Source organism: Aquarana catesbeiana, linkage group LG02 (assembly GCF_042186555.1).
Source record: "Aquarana catesbeiana isolate 2022-GZ linkage group LG02, ASM4218655v1, whole genome shotgun sequence".
NCBI lineage: Eukaryota > Metazoa > Chordata > Amphibia > Anura > Ranidae > Aquarana > Aquarana catesbeiana.
Genome location: NC_133325.1, coordinates 406,711,983 through 406,735,422, shown reverse-complemented (window position 1 = coordinate 406,735,422; position 23,440 = coordinate 406,711,983). Strand labels below are relative to the sequence as shown.

Sequence of the window (23,440 nt, the reverse complement as noted above, 5' to 3'; positions counted from 1 at the left end):
CTTCTGTGTCCCGTTGTGAACATTTCCCTTCACTTCCTGTCCCATAGCCAAAAAGAAGTGAGAGGAAATCCCTGAAAATTGAGGGAATTCTTTGGGGACCCCCAGGTCACGAGAACTAGTGTCCCCATTAAAGATTTCCTTAAGCATTCTCCATGTCTTCAATGTAATCAATGTAATTGATCTCTCCATATGCATTATGGTGCACTTGGTGCACAACAGAGCACAATGCACCTTATGTACTGTGTCTCTTGTGTATGAACACCAAGGCATGCATTCTAGAAATAATACGATGTTTCCCTAATAAGTACCAACTGGGTACCATACACATTTATCAAAATGGGCTGAATGATTTGACTATATTAGAATGAACATAGGGGACAACAACAGTTATGGGTGAGGATGCTGCAGTTCCCATCCAGCTGTACATGCCCCATCTCCCTGCATCCATCCTGTGTGTATAAGCGTTTATTAAATTCTAGAACAATAGGGCTATACTGAAAAATAATGGAGCTTCAAGATTTTGTCTTTGTTTTTTTATTTTATTTAGTAAAAGTAAAAATTGTTATCAAAGGCAAAAGTCTCATATGTGTTACAGTATATTTCTGGAGAAAAAAAGGAAGTGGTCCACCTAACCATAATGATATAAAATATTATATTCTATAACTAAATATTTTGAATTGAGAAATATGTTATTTGATTGTTTCAGCTGACTGTCAAGAACTGAAGGGGGAATACAAATATGGGAATGAAGAAGACCACTTTCACAGCGTGTGTTTTAATGAATTTTAGCTAGAATTGTTATGTTTTGACTTTTTAACTGGCATCATCTTGTTTCTGAGTTAAGGAGTAGGGGAGTGTTCATTGTCCAAAGGTTTAGAGTCCTAGAAGACAGAAATGAATATTTACAATAACCTGTTCACATAATATACTGGTTGTAGTTCAGATATAGTTCAGGAATCTTACAATTCTCTTAGCGATGGTCTCTCTTCTTTCGAGGAACATTTTCTTCCTGCACAATCTCTGCTTCTCTCTGTAGCAAATGAAGAACATTGTTTAAATTTTTTACTGGATCCAATATTCTCAGACCCATTAGCATTAGTTTTGCATCTAGGGCATATGTACCAGTGGTTATACAGTGTATGTCTGCAATAGAACTTGGTCATTAGTGTCACGGATTAACATGCCCACGGCGACTAGCTAAACGTGGCGTGTGTTCCGTGACCGGGGTATATGAGGAACTAAGGGAATAAGGGGGAACTTATACTGAGCATGTAAGACTGGCTGTGGTTCTTTCACAGCCTGCACTACATTTGGCCACCACTAGAGGGAGACTCCACTCCAATCCAGCTAGCTGACCACACATAGGCAGATACGAATCTTACATACAATCTGGTGCACTCTAAGGGTTGAGGAGCAATCTAGCAATTACTACACACTTCTGGGGTTCCTCCAGCTGTCTTGCAAGCTTGAACCCCTGTGTTAATCACTCTTCCCACTGTCCTCACACCCACACACCTGACACACAATAAACGATAGCCTGCCACCAGCCAACAGTTTGTCCACAGACTGGTCTGCTGAGCCACCACACACACACAGATCTCTGTCTGGAAGATCTGTTAGCTTACAACCTGCATGCAATCGGCCAACACGCAGTGCAATTGCATACCGATTGGCACATAACTTAGACCGAGTACTTAGGCACTAAAATACAACAACCTCTCCAGAGATATGAGTCCTAGCATAGTACACAGAAGTCACTTATTAATTTTATCATTTAATATCCCAAAAGTGGGCAGTGCATATAAGATATACATAGAAAAAACATTTACTAAAAAAGATACAAAAAAATACAGAAAGACACACAATTTGGCAATTTGCTATGAAAATAAAAAGGGATAAAAATAGAAATAAATTTTACCGAAGTCTATCCTTTGTAGTAGTATACTGGAAAATGTGGGAACTCCCCAGTTTTGAACTGGCTTCGTGGAAGAACGATGTCCATATCTCAGGCTACCCAATTTATTGAAATATGGATGTGGGCTGGACTTTAGCCCTTGGCCAATCAACCCTGGGGGGTGTTCCTGTCTCAGCCCACAGAATGTTTTGTGTTCTAAAATTACCAGAGTGGAATTGGCCCAGAACGGCGCTGATTGCTGGATCATGGACAGGATTTCCGATACCAGCGCATCAGTCCGATCGCGACAGTACCAATTACTGCCTGCCTGCCGTAATCAGGCGCCATATAATGATTTTGTGTGGTTCTCCAGGATTCCACACCTGCTAAACATACAGAGTTACATGTACATGTAACCCATCACGTGTACGATCAAAAGGAATTATTTTCATCTCTCTGACGCTAATATTTTAGCTTTTATGAGAGATAAAATAGGTTCCTTAGATCTGTTGATATTAATCAAAGTTTACAGACTGGCCGGAGCCTTGCGAATGCCCCCTGCGGATCAATGTAGCCAAAATGGCTAGCAGTTTTCTTTGAAGCCTCAGGATGGTGGCAATCTGTTTACTCTAATGGAAACTTTTATTGGCATCTAGGTGTCACTTCGATCCTAGAAGAAACTGGCTCTGTCCTTTTCAAATGCTAATGCAAGAACATATGTGCATGACTGACATTGAATACTATATTTTTAATAACCCAGAATTAAACTACACCTACAATTACCCTACTTCTACAGATCACATCACATCTTCTTAAGGCAAAACTATCCTATGCTTACATTTTGGTTACAATTAGTGTTTATGATAATATGATATGCTGCTGACAAAAACAGCAGGATGAATTTTAAAGTGTATATGTTTGTACTATGTGCTCAAATTCAGCCAAATGCTTCACAGTACAGATAAACAATGACTCAAAACATGCTTGTAGGTGGGATGCAGCATGTGCACCGACAGCAACTCACACAGACAAGTGCAATAGGAAACCCAGCCCAGTTACACTCCAAATTCCAATGATGTGAAGATGACAGGTATCAGCCGGGTTGACAGTGTCTGTTAAGTGAGCAGAATGAGGCCTGGCTGTCCAGTGCCCCAAATGGGAAGATGTCCAAAGGAGTTGCAACCCTACGCTTTTTCCCTCCTCGTCAGGAACCTTTCCCTAGTGCTTGTGCTGTCCCTAACAGGTCGGGTACCTGTCCCTACTCAACTAACTTGCCAAAAGCGTGCCAAACCTGGGAGCCAGGGCCTTAAGAAGGCTCTGCCTGACCGAAGATGACTGCTGGAGTCACATGGGGCATCAGCATCCAATCAGGTGCTACCCCAGTGACCCAGGAAACCATAGAGGAACTGTGTAACCCTTGACTTCCTCTCCAACTGTGGTGCCACCTGCAATGGAGCAAGTAGACTGCACCTGCCTACACGCTGCTTTAACAATTCAGCTTTGCTTTTGAAGACAAAGTGGAATATTCTTCAATGATACCTGATCTCAACCCAGTCACGTGACCACATATTGTCTGAGCGATAAAGGGAGATCTTAATGTTTTCCTGCCCCTCCTCTCTCCTTATCCATTTATAGAAATACTGCATTCTGTTTACAGTTTTGATTCTAACATACCTGGTCTACTGGTACTTCCACATGTGTATGAAAATCTTCCTTTACTTCTTGGGCTCCATGAAGCTCTTGTCGTACTTCCTTTACTTTAAATACCCCTCCTTCATCTGAAAAAAAACAACATCAAAAAATCTATACACAAAAAACCCTCAAATGATCCCCAATCAGGTAACATATAGATTATTCCAGGGAAACCACTCACCCCCAGTCTCATTCTGGTTTGGTGTGTCTCTCTGGGTTTGCCGTACCCTCACTGGTTTTGCATGAAAGACTGTCTCCTCTTTGCTTGGGTATTTGATATTGGAAGAATTTGGTACGGTACCTGTTGAATGAACCCTTCTATCGTCTCCCTAAACAATGATAAAAGGATAATCATTGAAGCTTTTTGTGGGTCCAGGTAAAAAAAAGAGTAAGATTCGCATACCTGGACTGGAGAGCCATGTAGAACAGAGTCACTAACTCCATCATGAGATACGCTATAGTTCTTGCCAGTCTAAAAAAAAAAGTAAGACAGTCATAAATTGGTTCTTTTTCTTTAATTACACAAGAACTATGAATTCCAACTATTGGCCACTGCATATATTAGTACTAGTGTGCTGTTTCTGACATTTCAAATTTACTCATGCTGGTGGTGATGGAGAATTCAAGGTCATCTCACTGACCCCAAGCTGTATTGGACAGGCCGTGACGTTAACACCAAAAGAGTTCCAGTGCCTATTTAGATAGTGCTGATGTGTATTTATTATTTTATAATAGGAGTGTCTTTATGTTTAAAATAAACATACTGCTACAGGTGGACCCTGTGGACCAAGAGGTTTTAAAGTGGATGTAAACCCGAAAAAACATTTTTTAAGGCTTGCACCTTGTACAGTATAGGATTTCATGTCATCTGTGCCCAGTATTGCCATGAACAGTTAATCCAGCTCTGAGCAGTCCTCTTATCTTTTTCAGTGAGATAAATAGAGAAATAGATGTCCATTTCTCCCCCTTGCTGTGAGTGGCAGGTGATTTACATGACTCATGCAAGAGCGTGAGAAAGGCATTCTGTGTACTTCAGATCCCCTTCTCCTTTCTTCTCCAGCTCTCCCAGAATTGGCTGCTCCACACCTCAGCATGATTGGGCATGCTGAAATAATGTGGTAATTTTCCTGGGTTTTGACTGGATGTTAGTGATCATGGGGCATAATACACGAGACCGGCAGAAGTTCAGTGTAAGAAATATTGATGCCTGGCCAAGGGGAGTGTAGAGGTGGGTGGAGAGTCTACTGACATCACAACTCCACCCAAGAGCTCCGGACAACAGACCCACCCACAGAATCTGCAGTTTTTCGGGTCTCATAACAGACAGAGGGGAGACATTTAACAGGTAAGGATACATGAGGAGGCATGTATATTATTATAGATAACCCCTATGGCAGTAGTTTAGAAAGGATGAGAGTGGGTTTACATCTACTTTAACTGCTTGACATCCACAGGCTGTATATAAATGGCCTGGTAATGAACACAGATTTAACAAGCATTTTGTGACTTCTAGGTTCAGAGCATAATTTCTGTTTGTGTAGAAACAGTAGGCATGCAACATGTCACTGCTCAGTTTAAAGAGGTATTAAACTTAAAAGTAAACAATTATTATATTTCAGCTTACCAGTTCTTGAATATGGTGGCTGCATTAGTTTCCCTTTTTTTATTTTTTTTTCACCTGGTGATCTGACCAGTAAGTCTTTTGGTTTTCAACAGAAAAAGCTGTCCTGCAGATGTAGCAGTTAGAGGGTTGAGATAAGCCATTTAACACTGACAGTGGTGCTTACAATGATCATCTTTTAATTATGTAAAACCTTTATCCCAAAAAGAAAAAACTGTTGCTGTAGCTGGAGTTCAGCTTCAGTTTGTTAGTGTATTTAAATCTGTTTTTGCATTTAACACTACCTTCCCCCCAGACTGACAATGCTGTTTTCCAGAGTCCCCTTATGCTTCTTCATCCAGAGTGGAGGTACTCTAATACAGGAGATGTGTTACTGGCCAGATCACCAGGGGAAAACAGGGGGGGAAAAAACTAAAAAACAATGCAGCCACCACATCTAATAACACTTTGGGCCCAATTTGGACATTTTCACTTAGGGGTGTACTCACTTTTGTTGCCAGCAGTTTAGACATTAATGGCTGTGTGTTGAGTTAATTTGAGGGGACAGCAAATTTACACTGTTATACAAGCTGTACACTCACTACTTTACATTGTAGAAAAGTGTCATTTCTTCAGTGAAAAGATATAATTAAATATTTACAAAAATGTGAGGGGTGTACTTTTGTGAGATACTGTATATGAAATTTATATTTTTGAGACAGATAGAGCTTTCTTTTGGTGGTATTTCATCACCACTGGGTTTCCTATTTTTTGCTAAACAAATGAAAAAAGACAGAAAATGCTGATTTTTTTTTTTCTTCTGTTATAAAATTTTGCAAATAAGTAATTTTTCTACTTCACTGATGTACGCTGGTGAAGCTGCACTGATGGGCACTGAGGCAGCTCTGATGAGCACTGATAAGCTGCAGTGATAGGTGGCACGGATGGGGCTGCACTGATAATTAGGACACTGACGATCAGTGCCCTGATTATCAGTGTAAATGTGCCCTGTCAGAATTGCTGGTTACTGGCTCTCCTTTCTTCACGCTGTAACAGCTCATGAGGAAAAGACTGCCGATAACTGGCAATTCTGTTTACATGTGATCAGCTTTGATTGGAAACAGCTGATCACATGGTAAACAGACGCTGTGATTTGCCCTTTACTGTGATCTGTGATCAGTGTCAGAATGAATGAATGATTTGTATGGCGCTGCAAATGCGAACTTAATCGCCTCAAGGCACTAAATGCGTTTTGTGTTGTCAGCTTCTTAGAAGAGGAAGGTCTTGAGTTTTTTCCTGATGGCCAGATGGTTTTCTTCCATGCGGATGTGAGTCGGAAGAGTGTTCCATAGCCGAGGTCCCTGGACTGCGAATCTGCGTTCTCCCCTTGCTTTGTAGCGGTATTTGGGAATGAGGAGGAGGTTTTGGTTAGATGATCGCAGATTGTGATTGGGTGTGTAGTGTTTTATTTTCTCTCGGAGGTATTGAGGGGCGTTACCTTGTATGCATTTGTGGGTGAGGCAGAGGGTCTTGAATGTGATCCGATTCTTTACGGTTAGCCAATGTAGGCTCCTCAGGGATGGGGAAATGGACTCCAAGGGTTTTTTGCCTGTTAGCAGTCTTGCCCCCGCATTTTGGATGGCCTGTAGGCACGCAAGCTGATATTGGGGTAATCCTATGTAGAGCGAGTTTGCGTAGTTGAGTCGGGAATTGATGATTGTTCCAACTACTGCTGCTTTGTCCTCTTCTGGGATGAAGGGGATGAGTCTGCGTAGCAGGCGGAGGAGATGGTGAGATCCGCTAACTACTGATCCTATTTGTGCATCCATTGTCATTTCTGAGTCAAAGACAACTCCGAGACTCTTGGCTTTGGTGCTCGGAGAGATGGTCTGTCCAAAGATGGTGGGAGGGGTCCATGGAGTCTTGGTTTTGGTATTTTGGTTAGCGTGTAGGAGCAGAAGTTCTGTTTTTGACCCGTTGAGTTTGAGGGAGCTAATGGTCATCCAGTCATCTATCAAGGTGAGGCATTTCTCTAATTGCTGATGGTGGTCTTTTTGTCCGGTGATGCGAAAGTAGATTTGGGTGTCGTCAGCGTATGAGTGGAAGCAGAGGTCCGATTTTTTGATGATTTTGATAAGTGGGCGGATGTAGATGTTGAATAGCACTGGCAACAAGGGTGAACCCTGAGGGACTCCACAGGAGATTGTCTGGGTTTCAGAGGTAAATGCTCTTAGTTTCACTGTCTGAGAGCGATTCTCTAAGAAGGATGCAAACCATTTTAGACTAGAATCTGTGGCTCCTGCTACTTCTGTGAGGCGGACAAGTAGAGTATTGTGGTCCACTGTATCAAATGCTGCACTGAGGTCTAACAGTACCAGGTGACATGATTCTCTGCCATCTGCTGTTTCGAGGGCATCATCCCATATTTTGAGAAGTGCAGTTTCTGTGCCATGGCCTGGGCAGAAGCCTGATTGCAGAGGGTCCAGGAGTTGATGTGTGTCCAGGTGGCTCTGTAGCTGTTATACTACCGCTTTCTCCATAATCTTGGAGATGGTGTTGAGGCTTATCGGTCTGCGGTAGTTAGGGTCCTTAGGGTCGAAATTGGGTTTCTTTAGCAGGGGTTTGACGATGCCTTGCTTGAGGGTGTTTGGCACAATCCCTTCTTTGAACGACTGATTTATGAGGTGTGTTATAGTGGGAGCCAGGATGTCGGAGCATTCTTTCAGGAGTTTCGTGGGAATGATGTCGTTTGGTGATGTGCTGTCTCAAAGGCTTCTCATAATGTTTTTGGTCCTGTCAGTGGTGATTGGGGTCAAGGAGAAGTCCGGTGGTTGTGTGATGTTCGTGTTGATATCCTCTTTTTGCTTTGGTTGGGTAAGGTTGGTTGTTTTTTTTCTGTTGAATTGATTTCCGAATGTTGTCGATTTTGTCAATGAAGAAATTTGATAACTCATTGCAGAATTCTTGAGTATCGTTTGCTGGGGGCTCTAAGCAGGTTAGGTTCATTGACTGGGCGACTATTTATAAGGGCACAGTGGTCACAGAGCACGCTCAATGCGCACCCTGGGGGACATGCAGGGGGTGTGGTTTTGGGAGGACTTCCATGGACGTCCTCCCAGAAGGAGAACATTGCACTGTAGCTATCTTTTGGTCCTGAGGTGGTTAATGACCTGATCCCACAGAGAGTTCACTAATGCAGCTGGAAGATGTTTTTTTTTTTTTTTTTGTAGCCACCCTGGCAGTATGATTATGTCAGATTTTTGAGTCTCAAAGTGGTACATTGTTTTGGTAGGCCTGTAATTCTTAGTAATAACACACTTAAATCTGTCCAAACAACAGTCTAGTAGACATCCCGGGTATGATAAAGTTTGAAACACAAAATCATAAATTATAATATAATAAATAACTATACATAATTGTAAAAAATAATAATATTCTGTATATACTCAAGTATAAGCCGAGATTTTCAGCCCTTTTTTTAGGCTGAAAGTGCCACCCTCGGCTTATACTCGAATCACCGCCGTCTGCCTACATGATCAGCGTGTCATGCAGACAGACGGCAGCCATTCCACTGTTCAAAAGCTGCGCCTCCTCCTCGTCTGTGATAGGCAGAACACTCAATTTCCCAGCAGTCAGTGTTCAGCCTATCACGGACATCCTCGTCCGTGGTATGAGGATGAGCGGATGTCCGTGATAGGCTGAACACTGACTGCTGGGAAATTGAGTGTTCTGCCTATCACAGACGAGGAGAAGGAACGGCTTTTGAACACTGGAATGGCCGCTGAATGTTATTATGACATGCTGATCGGTGGATGTAGAGCGGCAAACGGAGGCTGCAGATCGCCACACGGAGGCTGCAGATCGCCACACGGGGGCATGCACAGGATACAGGTAGGCTGCACAGGACACAGGGACACATGCACAGGACACAGGGAGGCTGCACAGGACACAGGGAGGCTGCACAGGACACAGGGAGGCTGCACGGGACACATGCACAGGACACAGGGAGGCTGCACGGGACACATGCACAGGACACAGGGAGGCTGCACGGGACACAGGGAGGCTGCACGGGACACAGGGAGGCTGCAGAGGACACAGGTAGGCTGCAGCTGCAGCTGCAGATGGGCATTGTTGACCCTCTTTTTCCACTTACAGTAGCTGCTGCATTTCTCACCCTCGGCTTATACTCGGGTCAATAGGTTTTCCCATTTTTTTTTGGTAAATTAGGGGCCTCGGCTTATATTCAGATCGACCTATACTCGAGTATATACGGTAATAATAATAAAATTAATTTCCTTAAGATTCACTATTGCTCAATTCTGCAAGTGTTCTAATTTACTATTGCTGTTTTCTAGCTGGTCTAAAACCACTTTTGATGTAAAGGGACACTTCTTGGTTGCTATGAACAATCTCCAGTTTCCAGGCAGAGAGAACAGTATATATAATATAAAACTGCATGCAGGGCACTTGGCAAAGCACTAGGGACAAAAGGGATGTGAAATAATTTGATACCGTACTGTAATCTGTAAGATTACACTGTACTGTATGTGTTATGTTTTGCGTACTTTTTGAATTTGCCACCCAGCTCCACCCCCGTGCGTTGCGACGCTCGCAGGGAACGGAGCCCGTCACACAGAGGCTTCGGGCGGAGGACACAACCCTCAAACACAGCGGGGGGACATTGCAGGATCCTGGGGACAAGGTAAGTAAGCTGTACCAGGATTCTGCAATGCAATCCCTGTGACTCGGGGTTACCGCTAATGGTACTGAAATTTAACCCCGAGCTACACTCGGGATTACTGCCAGGGAGGTTAATATATTAGCACTCCCACATTGGTGATGTGCAACAAAGGGGGTGATGAGGCATGCATTGGATGCTGTGATGCAGAACATGTTTCCCTTTGGTGATTAGAGACAGGCAGGCAAAAGATGGACAAAAGATGAAGAATTGATCAGCCATGTGAGCCCATCATTACATGGTGGGGCAAATAAACAGCACAGGGAATATAAGTACACTAATACCTAGTTAAAACAACAAGAACATTTCAAAGTGTATATTGCCTTTAATGTTTAACCACTTCAGCCCCGGAAGGATTTATCCCCTTAATGACCAGGCCATTTTTTGCGATACGGCACTGTGTCACTTTAACTGACAATTGCGTGGTCATGCGACGCTGTACACAAACAAAATCAATGTCCTTTTTTTCTCACAAATAGAGCTTTCTTTTGTGGTATTTGATCACCTCTGCGTTTTTTATTCTTTGCGCTATAAACATAAAAAGACCGACAATTTTGAAAAAAAACTATACTTTTTGCTATAATTAAAAAAAAAAAAAAATCGTCATCAGTTTAGGCAAATATGTATTCTTCTACATATTTCTGGTAGAAATAAAATAATATCGCAATAAGCATATATTGATTGGTTTGCGCAAAAGTTATAGCTCAAAATAGGGGATATATTTATGGCATTTTTATTATTAATTTTTGGCCAGCTTCTGTCGTTTAGTCATGACTGAAAAAGGTCTGCCGCGCTGAGAGTGTTGACCAGGGTGTTCTGGTGGCCCCTGCCAGAACACAATAGGGGAGATCGCTGTACTAACATTGAATTGTTAGTACAGCAGCTCCAATCTGACCTGTCAGTTGTTTTTTTGTTCCACCTGCTGGGTTGAACGAAAAAAACTAGTAGTGTGTACGAGGCTTTAGTTACACTTTAAGCACCAAAAATACCCAACCACTGCCTAGCCTGGTTATGTAAATCAAAGCAGATACAGCCAAACAGCAGTCAGTTTATGTAGGACTAAGGCGCTTGGTATACTGCAAACCATTATAATGCATTTCATGCTTTATGATAAATCAGAGTACTTAAAAAAAATCACAAAGCCGTCCCCTTCATAAGGAACTTACCACAACTTTAGGAATCCTGCGCTTAACACCAGCCCGGCTTCTAAAGAAGAAATAGATATGATCCAAAGAAAATGTAACTATTCAAAATGCATAGAACATTTTGTAAAAACAGCTATTAAAAAATGTACAATGAACTGCATACTTGTTTGCTCCAGATGGCATTAGAAGTTCCTCATAGGGGAGGCATTTAAACCTCTCTGATCCCATTGCAACATAATATTCACCAGATACCAGCTCAGCTCCATAAGAAATAGAGACTCCATCCAGCGTGCAGATCCTGGAAGAGAGATAATGTTAACTATGCCATACATACTCAGACATAACAGTAAAACAAATTTTTACAAACACTTTATAGGAAAAGTTCAGCCCCTACTACCACAGGATAATGCCCTGTACACACGATCGGACATTCCCACAACAAAATCCATCGGATTTTTTCCGGTGGATGTTGGCTCAAACTTGTCTTGCATACACACGGTCACACAAAGTTGGTTGGAAATTCCGACCGTCAAGAACGTGGTGACGTACAACACGTACGACAAGCCCAGAAAAATTAAGTTCAATAGCCAGTGTGGCTCTTCTGTTTGATTCTGAGCATGCGTGGCACTTTGTGCGTCGGAATTGTCTACACACGATCGGGATTTACGTGAACGGATTTTGTTGTTGGAAAATTTTATATCCAGTTCTCAAACTTTGTGTGTCGGAAATTCCGATGGAAAAAGTCCGATGGAGCCTACACACAGTCGGAATTTCCGACAACAAGCTCTGATCGCACATTTTCCGTCGGAAAGTCCGATCGTGTGTATAGGGCATAAGTGTTATGAAACTTAAAACTGGGATGTGCTTTTGGAGGCTGCAACCTGTGCAGAGTTGCCAAAAAGAAACCTGCAACCAAGGCCATAACTATAAATAATTATAATTATAAACAGCAATAAACTTTTTGAATGTTTTAAATTGTCATACAAATATATATTTGAAATCAAATCTTTTATATTTTTTTGCCAATAACATGGTGTGGGCAGATTTCTGCCAGTCACAGGCTGTGTCACGCCCCTTCAGCCTGTGTCTTAGAACGAAGGAGGTGAAGCCTCCATTAATCTACATGTACAGTGGGGGAAATAAGTATTTAATCCCCTGCAGATTTTGCAAGTTTGCCCATTTGCAAAGAAATGAAGGGTCTATAATTTTTATCATAGGTGTATTTTAACCGGTTCCCGACCGACTCACGTCTATATACGGGGGCAGAATGGCTCCCCCGCGCGAAACCCTGTACAGGAACAGGGTTCCTTTAAGAGCCGCCAGAGGGTGCACGCTCGCCAGCACGGGGTTTTGTGTGTGTAAACACACAAATCTCTGTGCTGTCCGAGGAGAGGAGACATGTTGTTTGTTCCTACTATATAGGAACAGTGAAATGTCTCGTCTCCTCTCCTACTCAGTCCTATCTCCATACAGTTAGAACACACTGAGGGAACACACAATTAACCCCTTGATCGCCCCCTAGTGTTAACGTCTTCCTTACCAGTGTCATTTACACAGTAATCAGTGCATTTTTAGAGCACTGATCGCTGTATAAATGTCAATGGTCCCAAAAATGTGTAAAAAATGTCTGACCTGTCCATCGCAATGTCGCAATACCGCTAAAAATCGCAGATCACCGCCATTACTATAGGACTAAGGCCTGGAGACTGACTAGGCCACTATATGACCTTAATGTGCTTCTTCTTGAGCCACTCCTTTGTTGCCTTGGCGGTATGTTTTGGGTCATTGTCATGCTGGAATGTCGTGTTCTGGCTGAGGGAAGAAGGCTATCATCCATTTTTTTAGACAATGGCACCATCCATTAGCCCCTCAATGCGGCAAAGTCGGTCTGTTCCTTTCTAGCATTTGTATCATGTGTTTTTTACCGCTGTGTATATGCCTACATGTGTGACTTTAGATGTGATAGGGAGGAAATGCTCAGCATAGAAACTCACTGAAAACTGAGCATTTGCAAACTTGCCACCACAGCTGCAAAATACCTAGCTGAATTGGGAACATAGACAGAAGGGGGAGATAGAGAGCAGCAGGATCAACCAGGTTTTTTGCAGAATACAGAATTGTATCTCATAGTGAGTGAGTATGACCCGCATGTAATACACCATTTATTGATAGTTTTTTTATGATTTAGGTTTAGTGACACATTAAGGGGTCCTTTTGTCTTTCAAATCTATTCATTGCTTCAGTAGAAATTGTATGGAGGACTCTAAACTATGCTGTGCATCAGTTTTATACAAATGTGTTTGCCAAATGCTAGTATTACCAGCATAAACCATGTTCTGGCATGTTCAAAGAATGGTCATTATCACTTTTACATGACAGCATCAAATACCAATATATAATATTGAATTCTGCCTTTGTGATACAAAAAAAAAAAATTGCAAAAATTATGCAAAAAATGCTGGAAAAAAGACCAATCAAAAGCAGTCTAACCTCAGATGAAGTCAGTTCAACAAAACATGTCAGGTTTTGAGCACACAGCGTATAACCAGGGTCAGTGAAGCTGCCGGAGAGACCAGAGGGGGTTCCAATTAGCTGTTGTCCCGAAAGAGACATTTTACAGCTAATACCCTATCATCCGGTATTCGTGCTGACAGCCTTTGTAACTATTAAATTCTGAACCTATGCTTCCAGCATATGTGATTTTACCAATAAATCGTTTTATGGAATCATGCTATGGGGCTGTAATTGTTCCATGAGATTACAGCTTTATCTCCGGGATCTCTGTTGGAGGAGGATCAGGTGGTGAACATTACAGACAGAGCGATCAGTGGGACGAGCCAATCTTTCTCTGATGTCCAGACACACCCATCTCAGAACCATCCATCAGTGTTAACAACATCCTAGGAGGAGGATTTATGAGATCATTTATTCAGGCTCTACACTTGCCTAGGTGTGGTAAGTGTCCACTTCACAGGGAGCGGGATTTGCACACAGAGTCAGAGAGGGTGCCTAAGAATCTATTGCAAAGCGGAGAAATATTCTTTTGATCTCCCCTGTGAACTTTTCTTGTTTGTACAATACCAGCACTGCATTCAGTTGTAGTTTACATCAATTAATTATTTCTTGATGTAAGAGCGCTGTTTGGTTGTTTCATGTTTTGGGGGATCTTTGTTTGAAGATTTATTTAACAGCTGCCACAGACTAGTTTTATTTTGCGTTTAATTTAATTAGTGTTTATCTGATTGTTTTGCTATTGCTATTAATATATATATATATATATATATATATATATATATATATATATATATATACAGTGCATTCAGTGGTTTACAGTATATAATACACTTCAGGCGGTGTATATGTGTGTGTGTATATATATATATATATATATATATATATATATATATATATATATATATATATATATATATATATATATACAGTCTAATATATATATATACACACACAGTCATATATAATATATATAATATAATAATATAATATATATAATCACAAAAATGAGTACACCCCTCACATTTTTGGAAATATCTTATTATATCTTTTCATGTGACAACACTGAAGAAATTTGACTTTGCTACAATGTAAAGTAGTGAGTGTACAGCTTGTGTAACTGTAAATTTGCTGTCCCCTCAAAATAACTCAACACACAGTCATTAATGTCAAAACAGCTGGCAACAAAAGTGAGTACACTTAAGTGAAAATGTCCAAATTGGGCCCAAAGTGTCAATATTTTGAGTGGCCACCATTATTTTCCAGCACTGCTTTAACCCCCTTGGGCATGGAGTTCACAGGTTACCACTGGAGTCCTCTTCCACTCCTCCATGATGACATCACGGAGCTGGTGGATGTTAGAGACCTTGTGCTCCTCCCCGTTCCGTTTGAGGATGCCCCACAGATGCCCAATAGGGTTTAGGTCTGGAAACATGCTTGGCCAGTCCATCACCTTTACCCTAAGCTTCTTTAGCAAGGCAGTAGTCATCTTGGAGGTGTGTTTGGGGTCGTTATCATGTTGGAATACTGCCCTGCGGCCCAGTCTCCTAAGGGAGGGTATCATGCTCTGCTTCAGTATGTCACAGTACATATTGCCATTCATGGTTCCCTCAATGAACTGTAGCTCCCCAGTGACTGCAGCACTCATGCAGCCCCAGACCATGACACTCCCACCACCATGCTTGACTGTAGGCAAGACACACTTGTCTTTGTACTCCTCACCTGCTTGCCGCCACACACGCTTGACACCATCTGAACCAAATAAGTTTATCTTGGTCTCATCAGACCACAGGACATGGTTCCAGTAATCCACGTCCCTAGTCTGGTTGTCTTCAGCAAACTGTTTGCTGGCTTTGTCATGCATCGTCTTTAGAAGAGGCTTCCTTCTAGGACAACAGCCATGCAGACCAATTTGATGCAGTGTGCGGCGTATGGTCTGAGCACTGACAGGCTGACCCCCCACCCCTTCAACCTCTGCAGCAATGCTGGAAGCACTCATACATCTATTTCCCGAAGACAACCCCAGGATATGACACTGAGCACATGCACTCAACTTCCTTGGTGGACCATGGGGAGGCCTGTTCTAAATGGAAATTGTCCTGTTAAACCACTGTATGGTCTTGGCCATTGTGCTGCAGCTCAGTTTCAGGGTCTTGGCAATCTTCTTATAGCCTAGGCCATCTTTATGTAGAGCAACAATTTTTTTTTTTTAGATCCTCAGAGAGTTCTTTGCCATGAGGTGCCTTGTTAAACTTCCAGTGACCAGTATGAGAGAGTGAGAGTGATAACACCAAATTTAACACACCTGCTCCCTATTTACACCTGAGACCTTGTAACACTAACGAGTCACATGACACCGGGGAGGGAAAATTGCTAATTGGGCCCAATTTGGACATTTCCACTTAGGGGTGTACTCACTTTTGTTGCCAGTGGTTTAGACATTAATGGCTGTGTGTTGAGTTATTTTGAGGGGACAGCACATTTACACTGTTATACAAGCTGTACACGCACTACTTTACATTGTAGCAAAGTGTCATTTCTTCAATGTCGTCACATGAAAAGATATAATATATTTACAAAGAAGTGAGTTTTTAGATACTGTGTATGTGTGTGTGTGTGTGTGTGTGTGTGTGTGTGTGTGTATATATATATTATACAGTGCAGCCGTTGTACAGTTTCTAATACAGTGCAGGCGGTGTACACAGTATCTAATACAGTGTGTACAGTTTCTAATACACTTCTGGTGGTGTACACAGTATATAATACAGTGCAGCCATTGTACAGTTTCTAATACAGTGCAGACAGGGTACATAGTATCTAATACAGTGTGTGTACAGTTTCTAATACACTTCAGGCATGTACACAGTATCTAATACAGTGTAGTGTGGTGTTGCAAAACAAAAAATACATCATGTTCGGAAGGCCACCAAGGAGAGGCAGACGCTCACAGACCACTAAAAGAGGGCAAGCAGCCTCTGTGTCTACAGTCATTAGTGGTGGTTGTGGACGTCCTTTTTTTCTGCTGCTGGCCATGTTATTGAGCCACAACATACAGAAGAGTTGGCGAATTGGATAACAAAGCCGTCCTCATCCTCCTCATCCTCTGTCACCCAGGCTCAGAGTAGTTTGCCTTCCAACGCTGCTGCCTAAGCGGCTTATTCCACCGACTTCTTGTTCACAGTCACTCCTTCCGTAGCCCCACCATCATGCAAGGGGAGTCCCCAGAATTATTCGATCACAATGTCTTTTACATCCTTCTGGAGGATGCGCAGAGATTTGAAGGCTCCGATGTTGGTTTCCCTGGCTGAGGAAGGGAGTAATGTGAGCCTAGAGAGAGGGGGTGCCACAGAAGGACAAGACACTGGCAGTCATGTTCCCCCAGCTGCAGCATACTACCAAGTTTGCTCCAGTGACGAGGGGGGAGGGGATGATGAGGTCACTGACTGTACTTGGGTGCCTGAGAGAAGAGAGGAGGAAAGTGAGGAGGAGGCACAACTCCAACGAGACAGGATGTCCTCTAGGGGGCAGCTTAAGGGCAGCCATCCTATTGCATCACACCGCAGAGCTCCGCAAGTGCAGGGCGCTGCTGACTCCCCGCTGACTTTTAAAAGTTCCTTGGTGTGGGCCTTTTTCAACACGTGCAGCAGATCACACCATTGCTGTTTGCAACCTATGTCTGAAGCAGATCCGGCGTGGCCAGAACAGCAGCCACTTGGGCACCACATGCTTGACCAGACATATGACCACCTGCCATGCAGTCCATTGGCAACAGCACTTGAAAGACCCACATCAAAGAAAAAGGCAGACTTCTCCTTGCTCCTTATCTGGGATCTCCAACCTTACTATACTTCCAGTCCCTCAAAAATCTGCACTGAGAGGAATGAAGGTATAGCAATAGGTGTCCCAAGTACTTGCAGCCAATCTGCTGGCAGTACACCACCAATTGATTTTAGCAGACAAATTTCCTTACCCCAGTTGCTGAACCATAAAAAGAAATTCGGTCCCAGCCATCCACATGCTCAGCGTCTAAATGCTAGCTTGTCCAAATTGCTAGAACTGCAACTTCTACCTTTTTCAGCTGTAAACTCTGCCCCCTTTCGTGAATTTGTGGAATGTGCTGTACCACAGTGGCAGGTTCCAAAACGCCATTTCTTTTCACAGAAGGCCATTCCGGCTCTCTACTCGCAATGTTTTGGCCTCGTTGGACAGAGTGGTCAGCAGTAAGGTTCATATTACCACTGACTCATGGTCCAGCACGCATGGGCAGGGAAGTTACCTTTCCTTCATGGCGCACTGGGTAACTCTGCTGGCAGCTGGGAAGGATGCAGGGCAGGGTTCAGTGTTGTTGGAGCTTGTTCCGCCACCACGTCTCCAAAAAGCTAGTGGTGATTCTGCCACAGCTCTCTCCTAAACCCCCTCCTCTTTTTCTTCCTCTATGGCCTCTTCTGCAGATTTGTCCTCTGAACCAGAATTGCTCCATAAGCGTTTAAGGGGCTACGCAAGCAGTCAGGCTAAAAGATGCCATGTGTTGCTTGGTCTACCTAGGGGACAGGAGCCACACTGGGGCAGAGATTGTCAGCTCTGCAGGTGCAAGCTCAGAGGTGGTTGACGCAACGCCAGCTTCAGCCAGGAATGGTTGTATGCGACAAATGCACCCACCTTCTCTCTGCCCTCCGACAGGAACACTTGACCTAAGTTATATGTTTGGCACACGTCCTGAATTTGGTGCAGCGGTCCTTGATCAGGTACCCAGGCTTACAAGATCTTCTGAGAAAGGCCAGAAAAGTCTGTGGTCATTTCCGCCGGTCATACAATGCCAGTGCTCAGCTGGCTGACATTCAAAGGGAATGCAACCTGCCCACCAACCGCCTTATTTGTGACATGCTCACCAGGTGGAACTCAACGTTGGCAATGCTGCAGCAGCTGCACACACATCAGAGGGCCATTAATGAGTACCTGTGTGAGTATGACATCAGGACAGGGTCAGGGGAGCTTGGCTTCTTTTCGCCATGCCAGTGGCTACTGATCAAGGATGCATGCACTGTCCTGTCATCAGTTGAGGAGTCCACAAGGATGGTGAGCAGTGACAATGCATGCATCAATGACACTGTCCCTCTAGTCTTCCTGCTAGAGCACACGCTTCCTGGAATCATGGACAGGGCACTTGAGGCAGAACAGCGGGAGGAAGACGAGGACTTCCTTTCCTCTCAAGGCCCCCTTTATCCAGATAGCATTCCTGCGGGCTTGCCAAACACACAGGAAGAAGAGGAGGAGGAGGATTATGTCAGCATGGATGTAGAGGATAACACTTAGCAGCAGTCTTCAAGGGATGGTTTTCAGTCCCCAGAAACCCAAGGAGTTGTACGTGGCTGGGAGGAGATAGTTATGGATAATGTGATCCTTAGTGACCCAGAGGACTCAGAATCAAATGCCTCTGCAAACTTACGCTGCATGACCTCTCTGATTCTGCAAAGGCTGCGAAAGGACCCTAGGATTCATGGTATCAAGGAGAGGGATCATTACTGGCTGGCAACCCTTCTTGATCCACATTACAAGGGTAAAGTTGCAGAACTCATGAGGCCGTGAAGAAAGGTTTGTGTAATGCATTTCCAGACCCTGGGAGGTTACCATCTCCTGGTGCTGAACAACGTGTTGCTGACGCTTCGTTCAGTCAGAGGAAGAGTGATGGAGAAGGTGGCCGGCTGTCCGATGCCTTTAAAAAAAATTTCAGTCCTCAGCGCCAAGGTCTGATCGACTCAAGCAACCATCGCCAGCATCTGAATTATATGGTGCAGGAATATCTAGGGGCAAGAGCAGACTTAGAGACCTACAGAGCATCCACTGGGTTACTGGGTCTTGAAGATGGACTAGTGGCCAGAACTTGCTCAATATGCAATCGAGCTACTGGCCTGTCCTGCATCCAGCGTGCTTTCTGAACACACATTCAGTGCTGCTGGAGGGTTTGTAATGGTTTAAAGAGTGAGCCTGTCCACAGTCTCAGTTGTTAGGCTCACATTTATAAAAATGAACCGGTCCTGGATCAGCAGCTATCAAGTAGCTGATTCTGATGCAACTGATTGAATTTGCTATGGATCTGGGATCCCTTGAAGACTGCCTATGCTGCCTATCCTATTCCTCCTTAATCTCAATGATGCTAGCTTTAGGGCACCACCACCACCACCCAAGGCCCAATTTTTCGGCCCCTTTTTAACAGGGGCATGTAATTACAATTTTTGATATAACATTTCACAGCAGGGCACTTTCCTGCGCCCAACAAGAGTAACCGTGAGCGGTTACAGTGTTCTGGCACCACCAACATCAAGGCCCAATTTTTTTGCAGAGTATATATTGCAGTCCGTATAGTATATATACTGCCGTTCAGAGTATATAGTGCCGGGGGACCCCCACACCATTTTTTTTTTCATTTTAGTGCGGGGTTCCCCTTAATATCCATACCAGACCTGAAGGGCCTGGTAATGGACTGGGGGGGGGGGGGGGGCCACGCCATTTTTTCAGTGATTTTTATCTATATTGCCAGGACCCGACAACACATTACAGCCACAAGCAGTTATGAATTACATTTTTTTCCTTTAGAAATGTCATTTTGCTGTGGTACTGTTATAAACATGGGAAAGATGCGCAGACTAAGGAGACCCCCCAGGCACTATATTTAAAGGAATATTTCATTTTTATTGGTTCACTTTAAGCATTATTAAAGCAGAGGTCCACCCTAAAAAAAAAAAAAAAAAAAAAAAAATTACATAAAAATGCTCCTAAAAATCTGAAAAAAAAAATTAAAAAAAAAAAATTTTTACTTACCAGAAATGGCTGTTGCTAGGCAGATTGTCCTAATCTGCCACTTCCTACTCCACGGTGATCTTCATTCTTCTCCTCCTTGCTTTGTCTTTTGGGGAATGGGACGCGCTGTGTTCTAGGAACTGTGTGTGTCCCAGAACACAGCCGGCCATTCACAAAGCGCATGCACAGTAGGAAACGGGCAGTGAAGCCACAAGGCTCCACTGCCTGTTTCCCTTAATTCGAATGGCAGCGCCGGGACCTGATCTGATGGATGGATCGGCCTCGGGCGGCCGACATCGCGGTCACCCTGGACAGGTAAGTGTGCTTATTAAAAGTCAGCAGCTACAGTGTTTACACAAATTTTTTGCCTGTTCGCATGTTCTGCTGTGACCCGAACTGGGGGGTGTATGGCTCATTCCTACTGTTCAAACAACGCAGGCTCTGCGTTCTGTATCCATGTGAACTTGGCCTCACGTGTGTGTATATTGTGCTACAGTGTATGATCATTTGGAGAATGGCCAATGTTGCTCAATCTGCCAGTCTGTAACTAGCAAAGTACAGGAAACATGAAAAATAAAACCCACTTTTCTTTGACCGATTTACAGATCTTTTCTTTGAAGTACATCTTCTTGTCAGGCCCATATATATACTGTAACTCTACCACGTTAAGAATTCTTTTTGCTCCACTAGTTTGGTTTAGTAAATTGTGGCCCTAGCAGCCGCCTGAAATGTTGAGCTATCAAGTCAGATGTATCTTGTAGCAATGATATATGGGTTAAGTGATTTGTTAAATTGTTTAAATATTGTATAACCTTTTTTTCTTTCAGTGTTTAGTGTCCTTCTGCCTTGTGCTGCCCAGCATTGTGTATGGTTAGACATTTAATAGATAGAATAATGGCATTTTACTTTCCTGGATGTTCAGTGTATATTTTTGTGCTCTTACAAAGCCAGTATTAATGAGATTGCTCTCCATGAATACTGTGTGAAATGCCTTACAGTTCTGATTTAATGATTGATCTCCCATAAAAGAGAACAGACAGTGACAAACAGACACAGTTCTTCATTGCACATTCATATTGTATTTACCTTCTTACAGCTCCATTGTACAGGTTGGTCTTTTCAGTTAGTAGAGTTAAAACCAGCTCCCATTCTTTCAGAATACTTGGCGGTATGAGAACACGGATGGGAGGTGTCATAAGATCACCATTACGAAAAACACTGTCAAAAACAGCCAATTATTATATAACCACAGAAGCAAATACAAAATACTGTACACAAATGTCTAACTGTTTGTCACTAAAAATTCACAAATGTCCTTACTAGTGGGGGTATTAAAGTATAACTAAAGGCAAAAATAAAAATTGTTTTAGACAGAATGCAGAGGGATTAGAATGCTTCTCAGTTAAGATTTGCCGCTTCTGGATGAGGGTTAATTCATTTATATTTTCGGACAGAATGGTTAACATCACCAAAGATGCCAGGGTTGCTCTATTGAATAAACCAGTAGATAATGTACCCTGACACTAATTAATTTTATGTTCCTTGTGGCACAAATTGCCATTGCCACAGCATGGAAAAGTCCTGTTATAGATATGGCAATAATGAAACGCAAGTGTAGAAAGGTCTCTGCCCTTGTCTAGTCTAAGGGCCCTTTCACACTGGGGCGGGCGTCAGCGGTAAAGCGCCGCTATTGTAAGCGGCGCTTTACCATCGGTATGCGGCCGCTAGGGGGGCGGTTTTAATGGGAAGGAGTGGTGAAGGAGCGGTATACACTCTGCTCCTTCACCGCTCCGAAGATGCTGCTAGCAGGACTTTTTTTACCGTCCTGCTAGCGCACCGCTCCAGTGTGAAAGCCCTCGGGGCTTTCACACTGGAATGAAAGCAGCGGCACTTTCGGGTCCGTTTGCAGGCGCTATTATTAGCGTAATAGCGCCTACAAACCGCCCCAGTGTGAAAGGACCCTAATGAGGACCTCCAAGGCCAAAGATAGCTGACATCCTTCAATATGTAGTGGGTTGTGAGGCATAGTGGGTGCAAAGATGGTGAAAGTCATTGGGCGCCAGACACTTCTTGTATGTAAAAGAGGTTTTATTTCTTTTGACAGTCCTTTTTGTATTTTGGGGGGAAAGAGGGTTAGGGTCAAAACACCCTTAAAGTGGATGTAAACCCAATGTCATTCTTTCTAAACTACTGCCATAGGGATTATCTATAAGGATATACATGCCTCCTGCATGTATCTTTACCTGTCGAATGTCTCCCCTCTGTCTGTTATTAGACCCGAAAAACGGCATATTCTGTGGGTGGGTCTGTTGGCTGGAGCTCGGTGGGTGGAGTCGTGATGTCAGTAGACTCCCCGCCCACCTCTACACTCTCTTTGTCAATATGCATTTTCTCCTGTGTATTTCTTACACTGAACTTCTGCTATGATCTCTAACATACAGTGAAAAGACAGGAAAGTAACCACATGACTTCAGCATGCCAAATCATGGTGAGGTGTGGAACAGCCAATCCTTGCAGAGCTTTCATTCACCGCTCCTGTCTTTTTGTATTATATGAAGCCTGTGAAGATCTTTTAATATGTGAGTTTACACTCCTATTTTTAATAAATCCCTTGCTAAATGTTATTACACTATGCAAGCTTTCTATTTGTTTTTCCGCATGGTTTATGCATATTGAGTTTCTGGCTCCCACTGGATTTTTTATTTATACATGGATGCCTGATAACGGTTGTGGCCAGCTGTTGATCCGTTCCTAGGATTCGTTGTACCTGCTTAACCGGGAATATTCTTCAAGTCATTTGATCCAAAGCTTTTATGACTTGGGTGGTATAAGCCTCTCCAAGTCATCGACTTCTGGTAAGCCTCCCTTTTGTCCATTGGTGGTGGCTTTCTCACTTTACAGGTCCCTTTGGAATATTGGCGTGGGATGAATGTCCGTTCCAGTGTATATCTGACTACTCTTCCATCTATGGACTCTATTTATTAGTCACACTTTAATTTATAAGAGAAAATATTTTTTCACTGCTATTTTTCTCACCGTCTATATAATTTTTGTCACCTGAA

The 23,440-nt window shown here is 43.2% G+C and overlaps 1 protein-coding gene across 2 annotated transcripts in view; it reads right to left on the bottom strand.

Moving 5' to 3' along the window:
- Positions 1–518: 518 nt before the first annotated feature.
- DCDC2B (doublecortin domain containing 2B) overlaps positions 519–23,440 on the bottom strand; it is a 55,468-nt gene continuing 32,546 nt past the window's right edge. For both annotated transcript variants that reach the window (XM_073615391.1, XM_073615390.1), the window contains 8 exons: positions 21,465–21,596; positions 11,233–11,367; positions 11,091–11,130; positions 3,990–4,058; positions 3,768–3,915; positions 3,569–3,672; positions 964–1,030; positions 519–881 (listed from right to left, as the gene is read on the bottom strand). In XM_073615391.1, coding sequence (XP_073471492.1) covers positions 971–1,030; positions 3,569–3,672; positions 3,768–3,915; positions 3,990–4,058; positions 11,091–11,130; positions 11,233–11,367; positions 21,465–21,596 — 688 coding nt within the window. In that variant the 3' untranslated portion in view covers positions 519–881; positions 964–970. The remainder of the gene's footprint in view (positions 882–963; positions 1,031–3,568; positions 3,673–3,767; positions 3,916–3,989; positions 4,059–11,090; positions 11,131–11,232; positions 11,368–21,464; positions 21,597–23,440) is intronic.